Raw genomic sequence first — 14691 nt, forward strand, 5'->3', positions numbered from 1 at the left:
TCCGTGTTATGGCTCGAGTGGATCGAGCTCTTCTCTCACGCTCTCATTCGCATAATTTGAAAAATTAATACCTCGATTATTGATGGACCTAACCCAAGACTTAACCCAAAACCTAACTCAAGACAATATTGAACTTTTATGTTCATCTCAATCTCTTCTACCTTTTTACGAGCGTTGACCTACATGTTTTGGGACACTCTGTATATTATATCGTAAATATAATTAAATAATGTATGCTTCTATTATGCTACCATCTTTTATACGTAAAGTTAACATTATTACATATAATTATAATTGTAATGTTTCTTCCTTGATAAGCGTAATATTCTATTATTTTAATTTCCTGTGCATCTGTTAACATCCGCCGATTATTAATCATTTCCTTCAGAATCTGTTTTAGCTATATTAAATAAAATTTAAATTATAATAAATAATGTTTAAAATAAAGTGTAAAAATCTTTTATAAAAATCAGCATTATTATAACACAATTAAAATCAGAGGTTATTTACTTTTTTAGCATCCAAGAGAAACATATGAAATTTTAAAAGACACACAAGAGCTGGAAAAACATCCGACAAAATTCTGGCAATGACAATTATATTAAAATCAGCTATAACAAATTGTGCTGACTAAAAAAATACATGTCTTTATGTTAAATCGTACATATAATAATATAGCTATCAACATTATTGTATTTATTATTTAACATTTTATTTATTTTATACACTTTATGTAAGAAAAATATATTTTTGATAATATATACACTAAACTTTTTAGGGAATAATCTTTAATTAATATAAAACTGAATAATATTTTAAATAATAAATAATTAATCATTTTGTAAATTTATACATATATTATACTTTATAAATGTAAATTAGCATACATGTATCGACAATTATTCTTTCTTAATAATAATTTTAATGCGTTATTGCTTTTATATATTTTTAAATTTATTTTTTTATGTGTGTGTTATCAACGCATGACATTAGGCTATTTTTGTCAATTAATTGTGCAAATATAGCCTCTTATTTCTATTCATCAATTTCTCATTGACCATTGTAAAAATTTCAAAATAGTAAAGGACTTTTCTATTTAATTTAATCTGCTTAATCTATCTACGAGTATTATACTTAATGCCAGACACCCTATATATCTTCAATATAAATTATTCGATAATATTTTAAATATCTTGAATATTAAATAGAATAAATATTAAAAAAATATTTTTTTTAGTTTTTAATTCATAGATTGCATGTTACAGATACATTGTAAATCACACAATTTTTTTAAAAAGCAAATTTGTTTTTTTTAGATGTGAGGAGTTGTGTTTATAAACGCCAATATTTATGCACATTTACGTAATTTTAATCTGCGTGATTCTTTTTTTAAAGAGTTCTTAAAATAACTTTTAAGATACCGAAAAAACACACACACACATATACATATGTAAAACAATTAATATGTTATCTTTAGTTTTTTTAGTATCCTTGTTAAACTTATTAGAAAAATAAATTACCTGAGCAATCGTATAAGAAATGAGTAACATTGAGAAACACATTGCACGAAAACGTTCATATTTAGTTTTTCCATAAGGCCATAAACCAAAAAATCTTAAAAAAGTTTGAGTAAATTTATAATAGTTATCGTCGAACATATACATTTTCTTGCAATGGTCGAGACACGAATGGGAATGAGATCTGTAAGAACAGATTTCAAAGAGCAGATTTTACTTCGTACTTTTTTCCTTCGTAATGATTTATTTAATATACAAGCCGATTCTTTCTTGGATTTTTCGCGGTGTATGATAGACAGCGGGACATGCAACGTCGAAGAGTGAGTGACAGTTAAGGTAATTTAAGCATTGTCCGTGCCAACATGGCAGAAGAAAGAAAAGAAAATCGTACTGTTTCATTGGCTTTCGCTGATATACCGAGATACATACAAAGCAAAGGAAACATGAGTCATGTAAATGTTCAGTAAAATAATCTTTTCTACTAGTAATTTTTCATAAGCAATTAAAGCCCCTCTCTCTACAGTTTGTTCTGAGTTAGCGCAAACGCATTCGTGTAGTGTTCTCATTGCAAATTCGAAGAGATTCAATCCCGCCTAAACCGTTCAACAGAACCCTTTAAAGTAAGATAACAATGATGACAAAGTACATATCTTTTGTCGAACTATATTTAATTGTTAAAGATACATCATATATTTATAAATATCACAATAATATTTTGTTCCGTCATTTCGAGTGTTTTTACGAATAATATGAACATGAGTTAAAATAATTAAGAGAAGAAACAAAAAAGTTTGTAGGATACATACTAAATCGAGGTAATAATTACATTAGTATGAATATATATGTATATACATATATAATCTTTTATGTATATACATATATAATCTTTTCAAAAATAAGAATGGGAGGGCTTCGTTTGCCTACAATCTCAATTGTCTACAGCTTTGTTTGCACACACGAAAATAATTAAGGTACAAGAATAGGATTGCACACATGATATTATTTCGCTCATACACATTGGACACATTCGGATTGCACACATGACATTATTGCGCACATGCACATTGCACACAAGATATTATTACGCTTTTACACATTGCACACATGACAATATTGCGCACACGCACATTGCATACATGATATCATTGCGCTCATACATTCTGAAGGTACGATTCCAATAACTTAGGCGCCTTGATTTGACCATGGTTCTTGATAGTATTTTTTATGCTCAACAAAAAATTGTATAGATCATATTATAGAGCTAACTGCTTTCGTTTTCGAGATATATCATATTAAAAATAAAAATAAAAGTAGATTAAAAATAAAGAGAAAAGTAGGCAGACCTCACTTTGCATGGAAAGTCACAAACCCATGTGGAACAGTACGAAGCGTGGATACTTCTTCGCTGTAGCCACACACACGTACACACGGGGGGTGCAAAGGGGGCTTTGGCCCTTTTCTCGCACCCACCTCGTCGGTAGGGGTGCCTGGAAAGTCGCAAACCCATGTGGTAATTGTCATGTGTGCAATGTGCACGTGTGCAATAATGTCATGTATGCAATGTATATGAGCGTAATAATGTCATGTGTACAATATGCATATGCGCAATAATGTCATGTGTGCAATGTGTACGAACGTTTTAATATCATGTGTGCAATGTGTTAATATTGTTTCTTTAACTTATGTGTGCAATAATGTCATGTGTGCAATGTGTATGTGCGCAATAATGTTATGTGTGCAATGTGTATGAACGTATTAATATCATGTATGCAATGTGCATGAGCAAAATAATATCATGTGTGCAATGTGTCTGCGCGCAATATTGTCGTGTGTGCAATGTATATGGGCGCAATAATGGCATGTGTGTAATCCTACTCTTGTACCTTAATTATTTTCGTGTGTAAACGAAGCTGTAGGCAATCGGGATTGTAAGCAATCGAAAATGTAGGCAATCGAGCAGCTCTGCTAAATTTGTGTGCAAACGAAGTTGTAGGCAAGTGGGATCCCCCCCCCCCCCAATAAGAATAGATAAGTTTATCGTTTCAATTAAGACATTCTATATGATTTATAAGCGTTATCTTCAGATATTTACTTTGTTTTTATTTTTTATTCTATTATATTAAATTCTTTTCGCTGTTTTTTATTACAAATTTGAGCGTTACTGAACTTAATAATATAGCTCTTATCTTCTAAACTTATTTCATTTAATTTAATTGTCATAAAATAAAAATATAAGATAAAGGCAAATAAAATATTATTAATATAATTAATTCTATTTTTAATGATCATCAATCATTTAATAATCAAACAAAAACAAGACGTTTTATTTGAATATTTGCATCGGTAATGGTTTCTTTTACATACATGTATATACTCATATACTCATATACATATATACATATATAATCGTATCTATAATTATTTTTATTATCCACATGTAGAGTAAAATAACATAATAACAATGATCAAATAAGATAATAATTTATTAAATTAGTGTTTCTTTACCACGTGCATATCGTTTACTTTGTATAATATCCTTTATCAGCTACATATTATTTATAATCAATTCGTGTTGTTTATTTTTATTACAGTAAAGTATAAATTAACATAAAGTAAGACATTGACATGCTTACGAGCTGTAAAACAAATTTGTTAAATGCGTTTGGTTAATAATAATTTATGGTTTATACATTATGTGTTATCTGTCTTTCTACCTTAGCAAAATCTTCTACTGAAGCATAAATTACATTACCAATGCTTAAAATATATGGAATTGTAGTGTTTTGCATTATAAATAATAGTAATTTCTGGACTTTTACTGAAGTTGCATACCATTGCATATTGTATCTGTTAATAAAATATTATTTTGATAATCTGAGTTTTAATATTTTAATCATTGAAAGTTTAAAACTTCTAATCATTAAAAGTTTAAAACTTCTAATTGCCACAATAAGAACATTTATGTAATTATACAATAAATACTTACACAGTATTAAATATTTCGTTATTACAATCCGTAACTTTTTGCCCGTAATAATTAACCAAAAACATAAATATAAAATGGAAAATGATAAGTAATGCTGATGAGATAAACTCGTATATATTTTGCGAAATTACTGCTCTAAGCAACTAAAACACAAAATTGTTATTTAACATATATACGTATAAGAATTCATAATTTAATTATCAAATAAAAAGAGAAATTTAGGAAAAGTAACTTACTCGGAATAAATTTAAACTTGTAGATAAAACGGCGATTACAACTAGCATAAAAAGATATGGCGTAAAACATTTTGCAACAAATTCGGTGCGTCTTCAATAATGAAAGATAAAGATGAGAAAAAAGTTATATATTCAAAATTATATATTCACTCACAATTGTAAGTGAATTAAAAAATTGATATAAATGTTTCAATATTTTTGTAAGCAATATTACAATATAAATAAAGATACAGACTTGATGGCTTTTTTGTGTATGGCCACTGCAGCGATTATGTTTCGTTGAATCATGTAATCTTTCTTTTGTGTAGAACTATACGATGCATATTCTTTAATTGAATGCTCAATTCGGTAGCTGCAAGTATACTCAATTATTTCCTTATTTGTGAGAAAGATTACTAATAATGGCATAGGTCTCCTAAAATGATATCTCCTTATTTTTTTGAAACTAAACATTGTACTTTATTAATAAAAACATGATCTGCGCAAATAATTAAGAAAATAAAAAATTCCTAGTTCATACATTTAATGTTTTTTTTGTCTAAAATAAAATCTGTTAAAATCGAATCTTCAAAGAAAAAATAAAATTTGCATGACTTTCTTACAAGTTGCATAATTTAACAATAGTAAATATATTATTGATAATATAAGATCACATTTTATAATTCTTTAAAATTGTTTTGTATTTTTTCTTTCGTATTTTTTATAATACAATATAAAAGATAAAATTTATTTTATAGTTAATTTCTCTACGAGCACGGGGCTTGAATTTTGCCATTACAGCCTATTACCAATTTTTTTATACTTTTATTTTTCACTATGTTACAAAAACTTTAATTATAAAAAAATAAAACAAGTATTATAAAAACTGCTACATTATTTGATAATAGTACATTGTGTAACAAGTACGGAAAGTCGGCTATTTTCCACGAATGCGAGGAGTAGACACATAAATCTTCGACATGGAATTCGGCATTTTCGATTTAAAAATTGATTTTCCACGGCAGTTATCTCACACAAATAATTCATTATTTCACTATTTTCTTGTCAATAAATGGCACAAACAGTGAAATAATACATTCCCACGCTCTTTTTTGCAAAAAATCAAAGTTATAAATAAAATTTTTTTTATCTATTGTAGAATTATAATGTAAACTATGTAAAGATAAATGTTTCTTTTTCATTTACGAAGGACAGAGTTCCCATAAATTTCCCTTCCACTTTTGAACCCACTTTTGCCTTCGTCGTTTTTTACACACTTGTAACAAAGAATAGTGCAATTCATATGGTTTGACTATTATTCACTCGTGCGAATACTTGCTTTCGGTTTGTGCATTCACTCTGCACTCGTAGGTAATATCCGATTTCTCGCACTTGTAATATAATGTACTATTCTAGAAATTAAAATATGATAGCTTTTAGAAGTGTTATGCTTATTTACAATAATAAAAAATTTTGACATTAATTTACCTGCGATTTTGTTGACGTATATTGACACTTATGTTTATAAAATTAACATTTATATATTTTGCTTATTCATAATAATCATGCCATAATTATGAAACAGTAAAGAAAAAATATTATAATATGAAATATTATAAAAAGCTTTGTTATATCAATTTATTAATATAATAAATACATGTGATATAGAAATTATGTAGAAGATAACTTTTGTAAAAAAATATTACTTAGATGAATTAGTGTTTTAGCTCCAAATACTTTTAACTATTTTATTATCTTGATTTTTATATAAATTTGTAATATTGTCTATATTCCAAAATTAATATACAAAATCTTACCTTGCAATTCTAAATAATCCGCAAACATTATAGATGTATACCATTTCTAATGTCATTGTGGCCATAAGGACAAAAACACCGAAAGACAAAGAAACCAACCAATGGCATAAAATTGGATAAAAATATGTTTTCTTGTCGATGAAATATTCTGTCAAAGCATGGAGTTCGCGCGGACGTGTTTCATTTAACGGAAAGATTTGATCAAGAATAGTTGGTAATAGTTGAGTAAATATATACAGAATAAAACTTACGGCGAGACTTGCTAGAATTACGTCAATATATACAAACCATTTTATACTAATAATAATTTCAATAGTTTATAAATGTTTTTAATACGTGCAAAATATAGTTCATTAGATTAATAGCAGATATTAAGCACGAAACAAATAATCACGGTTGAATAGGTTAATATATATTTTTTAACTAAATTGAGTTAAAATTAATAAATTATAAAATTAATTTAGTTCAGGTAAAATTCAAGATTAAATTAACTCAAGTTAAAGTAAAGTTAATCTTGAGAAGCATTATTTATATTAAATTAGAAAACCATATAATTTACTTAAATTAAATTACGAACACAATTATAATATCAATCATCACATATATTTAATATTTTATTTATTAATTAAGTTTATATAAAACAAAAAAATATTGTTTTTATGCAGGATTGTATTTTTTATAATTTTTTGCACAAATAAAATTTTTAACTTATAAGAAAAAAGTTAATAAGTTAAAGTTTATATGTTTAAAAAATAACTAATTAAAATTAAATATTAAATCATGAAAAATGAACTAAATTAAAAGTCAGTAACTTTTTAACTTTATTGTTAACTTTCAATTGTTTAACTAGTTATTAACTTGCAATAATGAATAAAAAATAAATTGCAACTATACATCTTTTAAACATAAAATATCTTATATAAAAACTTTTAAGAACATGTTTTAGAAGGAATAATTAGTGGTAGATGTTATCTAGCCTATACTATTTGATAAAGTATAATTTTTTTAATAACACGAGCGTAAATAATTATTTTCAACATAATTTGCCTGCATCTCGTATTCAAATTTAATTATAATGTCATAATTTTAGGAAAAATAGTGTCAAAGTGGTAAAAAATGGCGATTTTGAGAGTTTTTATAACGTTATAACGATACTAAATATTCGTTTTAAATTTTATTAATGTTATTCAAAAATATCAATGTATTTTACACCAAAAAAATTTTTTTGCTGGTATAGACAGATTTTGTGTCTAAAATTTTGGTTGTCACGTATAGAATTTAAAAATTCTGCTTCTATCAGCTAGATTGATTAAATACACTACATATATATATATATCACAGTATTTGCTAATTATTTATCTATCTGGGCTAATTTTTACACATATATAACTTTTGTTGAAATTGCAAGATCATTTTTTTTAGTGTAGCTTTAAAATGCATTCACTTTCGTTTTGACAATTTTTCGAGATATTTCAAGTTTTATACAGCAATCAGATTACACACGGAGCAATATGTTGCAATAATAGAGGAGATGCATTAGTGATTGATATGCAAACACACACACACACACACACACACACACACACACACACACACACACACACACACACACACACACACACACACACACACACACACACACACACACACACACACACACACACACACACACAGGATTAGATTTTTGTTACACTTATGTTGTTGATTTTAAGTGTGTATGTAATGTCAAGTGCAACTTTCTCTTTATAATCTTCTTGCCGTATATTTTGTTATTCTTATATTGCTTTTTTATTTGTATGTTCCTGTTCTACCATAAAAAGTATAAAAATATATACTTTTTACATAATGCAATATTAAGATAATATAAAATGTCTTTGGCATGTATTTTTTGTATAGGAAAAAGAGCTATTTTCAAATTATTATATTTTAAAAAGAAAGATTATATTGAAATGGAACGAAATGTATTTTAAAGCTAATATTAAAATTTTAAATAGCATTAAATAAAATTTGGAGAAAAATTTAGTACCGATACTATTAAATGTCATAAAAATCTTCAAAATCGTCATTTTTGTTTTTTATAATGATTATTTACATTCATGTTACAAAGATAGTATCGAATTTAAATTATTATGTATTAGAGATTTGCATGAAAAAAGATATTGCTATGCTTTTTTATAATTTTCATACATGATAACAGTATCGTGCATAGTTCACCGAGCGATGAGTGTTGCCGCATTATATTGCGTTCTGTTTCATTTTTTAAAAGACTCCAACTATCACGTATATCTTTCCAAAGTTGTTTTAACTGTGAATGAACTATTTCAGATGGTTTCTGACTTATTCTTGAGCGGAAGGAAATAAATGATGGGATATAGAGGCCAACTTACCGTGTTTAATTGGCCACAAAATGAACAATATTGTACGATATATAAACAACCTGGTGTGGCATGTGAAAGTACTATAATAAAGAGATCCAGGTTAAATTGAAATGTAAGAAATGATGTTAACTGAAAGTGATAAAAATATCAGAAATCATACGCCTTCATAGGTTTGCACACTTTTTCTGAATGTATAAATTTTGTAATAAAATATAATGTATTCAATTTAAATAGAATTATTAATATGTTTATTTTAAATGTTCTTATAATAGATTTGTATTATTAAAAATAATGTTTAGCTAGATTTTTCTAAAGTTAATTCAAGCTTACGAGACTTAGGTTTTGATTAATGCTAACGTAGGTCGACGAATTTATACAAGACTAAACAATATAAGTAGTACATGACGTCTTAAAAAGCATATTACTACCTGAAAAAACACAAAAGATCCCATTATAGCAAAATGGAAGATATGATTAATTATCATAAACTTCGATTGTTGGTATGGCCACAAATTGATCGCCGCGAGAAATATCTGATTTAATCTATAATAATGATTCTCGGCGAAGTTTGTTTCCTCGCGCTTCAAGAACATATTTTTAAAAAAGGGTTGACACACCGTATGGTACGTTTTCCAGTAGAATGATGTAACTGTTTCCGATCCTCGCCGGATGTGTTTTATAAAATATTGTCATTAGCATTCATGGTACCGCGCCAAGTTAGGGACGGTCATCGATTGGTCGCAGTTGCGTTTTCACACCGAAGGAAACGACAGAAAGTCAAATTATTGAAATTGCACGTTTGTTTGTCCGATGTTGTTTTCTCACAGCAAGGGTGAAATAATATCATCCGTTTTCTTTAACTTTACCGCAGGCGCAGGCGCAATTACAGGTTTCCAAAATGCTTCTTGTGCGACACTCTCATAGTTGTTCGAGACGTCAAACGTTGCATTACGAATTGCTCTGTTACGCGAGTGTTTTTTTATTATGTGCCACGTAAAAATTCATATTTTGTTTTATTTAGTTATAAATATATTAATGCAAAAATGTATAATTTCATAGAACCACAGAAGTAAAAAAAAAAATAATATAAAGAAAAAAGAAATAAATTCAAATTAAAGAAGAAGAACATAATAAGTTTGTTTAACTCTAGAGTGCTATTGTAGGTAAATTTTTACTCAATATAGTGTTGATGTGAAAAAACTAACATTTTGAGGTTAAAAGTTCTTTTTTTTCCAAGATTGTTTGAAAAGATATTATTTGATCTTATTTAGATTTTATTTATGGATTATACGTAAGGAACATACGTCATAAGTAACAAATTTAATGATAATTTAAAATGACTAAATAAAATGACTAAAGCTAATAATTTTATAACTCAGATAAATAAATGTAATGAGTAAATGATATTGATAAGAATATTCGATACTTTTTTATTTTTTACTTTGTGCAATATAAGATTCTAATAAATTTATATAATTATATGTATTCTTATACACATGTAATCAATAAATATGATCAACTTTTGCTATTAATTTCTGAAAAATAAATTTTAAATTATAATTTTTTTTACGTGTATTATCAAATTTATATATTTATTGTATGATGTGTAATTTAGTTAATAATTGGAAAATTTTAGACAATATAATTTTAAGATATAACAAACAATATTATATAAACTTTGATCAAATTCTAAGTTCTAAAAATTTATTTCCAAGTTTGACTGTTTTATAAACAATGGATTTAAAAATTATGATCTAAATGATTTATAAATTAAGAAAATTTAAACATTGAACACTAACTCATTTCATAATTTCAAGAACGTATTTCAATCTCTTTTTATTGATATCAAAATTCTATTCTATATGTGATGTAAATTCAATTTCTTAATTTGTTGTAATGTTTTTCCATGGAATTTCAAAATATTGTGCTACGTACCGTGCAAATTGCTCATCAATAGAATATCGACTTCTTCAAGAATCTCGTGTAATTCTCTACAATGAGCTACTAAGTGCTGTATCGCATTCTATGTGGTCATCGTGTGGAGTAAATCATTGTGAAGTAAGATACTGACATACTCGTCAACTAGAATATATATTTATTTACGTTTTCAAGAAAATTTAGAATAGACAATAAATTATATATATTTACTTATTATGACTATATTACCGTGGCAAAACCTTCTAAAGAAGCGGCGAAAATACCACCGACAACAAGACAGTAATTTTTTGTATTTTTTTGCATTATAAAGAGTAGCATCTTTTGTGCTTCTAGTGAAACCGTATACCAATTCAGAGTATATCTAGGTGTTAAAATAATTAATATATACATCAATTTTCTATATATATAAATAAAATTATATACATTGTATATATAATTGTATATATAATTGTATATATAATTATAATAGGCTGGTAAATAAAACCTATTATAATTATATATATATATATATATATATATATAAAATAAAATTATATTGTATATATATATACATAATTATAATAGACCTTATAACTACCAGTTGAAACTGCCAGTAAAAAATACTACGTCTTGCTAGCAAAATTACAATGAAAAATATAAAGTTTTTGGAAGATATAAATAAAATATTTTAAAATTTATAGTATTCTTAGATTATAGTCTCTCGATGTATTATCATAATTATAATTATTTACATACGTTGTATTAAAAATATTATTATTATGGTCTGTGACTATTTGTCCGATAAAGTTACCAATAAACATATAAATAAAATGACCAATAACCAACAAGCCACATGCTAGCATTCCATTCGTATCGTTCGTAAACATCATAAGTTGCATGAACTGTAACACAAATTTTCTGTTTCCTTCTTCAAAGAAATTGCAATTTTTTCATACATGTAATATATGTTATACATGTAATTAATTTTTTAAATATATTTTCTGCATAATTATTTTATCACAAAAAAAATTCTTAAGCACTAAAAAGTTTTTTCTATCGTTAAAACAATAAAGATAAAATATGAATAACGTTATCTGTATATTTTTTATCTATATTAAATATAATTTTTTAGAAACAATTATTGTAATACATAAAAAATAAAATCACGGCAAAAATATACTTACTTGAAACATGTTAACAGTTAAGGATGAAATACCTACACCAATCATTATAAAGTAAAGAGTTGCAAAACTAGATAGTATAAATTCGGCAAATCTGTTGTTGAAAAACAAACAGATCAAAATGCTATATATAACTTTTCTTCAATATTTCTACTTTAAACTTTTCTTTTTAATACATGGAATACTAACTCGAGCGCTCTGCGATGTATATCAACGGCGTTAATTATTCTTTTACGAATAATGTGATCTTTTTCAGATTTAGATACTAATAATGTATTATCATTTACATGTTCAAGGCGATAACTGTAAAGTGAATTACATTTTTATGTAATTCATTTATTGAAAAAAGATGCTTTATATATTTGTGTAAATTAATTTTAATCGAGTTTTAAGTCAAAAAGTATGTAAATTATATTTATTGACATTATTAGAATATAGAATCAATTAAATAAATTGTTAAATAAATTAAATAATATATTGATTTTATTTGTTATCATATTTGAATTATTATTTTTTTATGTAGCATATATCAATATTAAAAAAAAATTATTACATTATATTATAATAAATAATTAAAAAAAAATAATTTTTTTAACATCAGCATCTTAAAAAAATTTTAATAAGTCATTAATTAAGTTATTTCAATTGTTTCACAACTTTTAGTGTGTCATGTAAATCTGTGTGAAATCGACTTGTAATTGACAAGTCGCGACTTCAGCCCTATATCTCGTATATAGAAATTTTTAATCTCTTTTAAAATCTTTACCTATCTGTAGGAAGCACAATAAGCCTTTTAAGCTGCAATGTATTGATACCACCTCTACATTATTATTATTATTTCGCAATTCTTACCTTGCTATCTTCAACATAGCGCAGATATGTAATATAAATCCCATAAGCATAGTACCAGTAGAAAGTACAGCAATACATCCGATATAAACGGCCAATAGATTATGTGTTAAAATAGGATAAAAGTATTTTTTCTGATCAACAAAATATTCAGCTACAAATGTGAAATGGCGGTCACGAGATTCATTAAGTGGTGCAATAATGTCAAGAAAGTCCGGAAGAAATTGATACAAGCCGAAAAGATTCAGAAAAAATATAAACATTACTAAAATAAAATATAATAAAAAATATATAAATTACATTTTTGTTATCAGATTATTATATTTCCAAATTTTATTGATTATACATTAAAACATATTTTTATTCCAATATATTTAATATAATAAAGATTAAACTCATAATATTCTATTCCGTTACCAAAATTTATATAAAAAAATACTTTTTGTAGATATTTTGATATTTAACTATTATTAAGTTACACACATAATTTTCAATACTTTAATATATAACAATTAACAATAATAAAATATATATAATTGTGCAGTAAGTCCACATAAATGTAAAAACAAAATGATCGAAATAATCTAATTGCTTCTTTACCCATTGTTACCACATTGAATCGTTTCAAAATAATAGCGTATTTTCTTAATATATCGAGTTCATCTGTAGCTTTTAATGTCATCCATTCATAACGAACCAATTCATAGAAAATTTTTACCTTCAATTAATTTATAAATAAATAAATATATATATACATATATACATATCGAAAACTGATAATGATAAATACATAATATAATATTAAATATGATATACGCAAATATATTTTACTCTATTTTAAAAATTGTAAAGGTACCTACTTCTTTTTTATTCAGAAGAAAAGAGATATAGAATAAAAAATATACCAAACAAGGGAACGCTTGTGACAGAACTTGTAACATAATATGTATACTGAATTCTGACGTGATAAATGTTGCCAACTATTAATCATAATTTAAAATTTTAATATATATACATATTGTATTTAATTTAAATGATAAAGAATACCGTCTCGGCTAATTAAAAACTTATATAATTTTAATATTATATAATTTTAAATAAAAAATCATGTAACATAACTGATTAATATTTATAATAATATAATAATGATAATAACAATAATAATAATACTATTATTGGTATATTAATACTATATTAGGATAATATAACACATAGAACATAATAGAATAATACGAGTAATATTAGAATATAATATAAAATATAATAATAATATTATTATTATAAATATAAATATTTCAAAAAATTACAATTTATAATTTATACAACTTTTTGTTAATTTTATTTTAAGTTGTTAAAAAAGAGATACTATTACTTTTTTAATATACATGTATACATATGTACATAATAAATATTTTGAATATCTAAAGTATGCATAAGAATGATTGAATCGCAAAATCAAAGTAAATGCAAACAAACCTGAGCAATCAAAAAGGAAATAAGCACGTTAGGAAATAATGTGATTTGAAAAATTCTGAATCTCCACTTTTGATAAGGCCACAATCCTATAATTGACAGTAACTTCCGACTAATATCGTAATATTGATCTACTAATGATATCATTTCTCTTCGAATGTTAAACAACTACTATATGAACCACGCTCTTTATTTTTCTTATCACAGAATAAAATGCAATGGAATATCTTTAACACTTTCTTCTTTTACATTTGTTTAATTCGCAGAAAAAATTATTTCTTTAAAATATGAAAGAGGCTACATAATTTAATATTCACCTATCGTAACTAATATTGCGATACAAGTATCAGTTAGGTCA

The 14691-nt window shown here is 25.6% G+C and overlaps 2 protein-coding genes and 1 long non-coding RNA gene across 4 annotated transcripts in view; 1 reads left to right on the forward strand and 2 right to left on the reverse strand.

The window, feature by feature from the left end:
* Positions 1 to 14691, reverse strand: part of LOC105838260 (mannosyl-oligosaccharide 1,2-alpha-mannosidase IA) — a 601715-nt gene that overhangs the window by 143931 nt on the left and 443093 nt on the right. The window lies entirely within an intron of this gene.
* LOC118644355 overlaps positions 1 to 14691 on the forward strand; it is an 87480-nt gene that overhangs the window by 71284 nt on the left and 1505 nt on the right. Inside the window, exons 3-4 of the long non-coding RNA XR_004962173.1 lie at positions 8861 to 10076; positions 10871 to 10971. This is a non-coding gene — a long non-coding RNA (uncharacterized LOC118644355). The remainder of the gene's footprint in view (positions 1 to 8860; positions 10077 to 10870; positions 10972 to 14691) is intronic.
* On the reverse strand, positions 11362 to 13626 carry LOC114255621 (odorant receptor 9a). The gene is made up of 5 exons (XM_036282771.1): positions 13461 to 13626; positions 12864 to 13125; positions 12201 to 12314; positions 12015 to 12105; positions 11362 to 11732 (listed from the first exon to the last, which is right to left on the reverse strand). The coding sequence occupies exons 1-5, from the start codon at positions 13540 to 13542 to the stop codon at positions 11526 to 11528; spliced, it is 756 nt and encodes a 251-aa protein (XP_036138664.1). The 5' UTR covers positions 13543 to 13626; the 3' UTR covers positions 11362 to 11525.

Source organism: Monomorium pharaonis, chromosome 2 (assembly GCF_013373865.1).
Source record: "Monomorium pharaonis isolate MP-MQ-018 chromosome 2, ASM1337386v2, whole genome shotgun sequence".
NCBI classification, from domain to species: Eukaryota; Metazoa; Arthropoda; class Insecta; order Hymenoptera; family Formicidae; genus Monomorium; species Monomorium pharaonis.

Bases quoted from the DNA above. Each gene is read 5' to 3' on its own strand.
- LOC114255621 (XM_036282771.1), bottom strand. From the start codon at position 13,542: ATGACATTAAAAGCTACAGATGAACTCGATATATTAAGAAAATACGCT. The intron at 12,315-12,863 runs GTAAGAATTGCG...TTCACTTTACAG, and splicing joins GCTATGTTGAAGATAGCAAG to TTATCGCCTTGAACATGTAA. The intron at 11,733-12,014 runs GTAAGTATATTT...TTTGTGTTACAG, and splicing joins TAACTGTTAACATGTTTCAA to TTCATGCAACTTATGATGTT.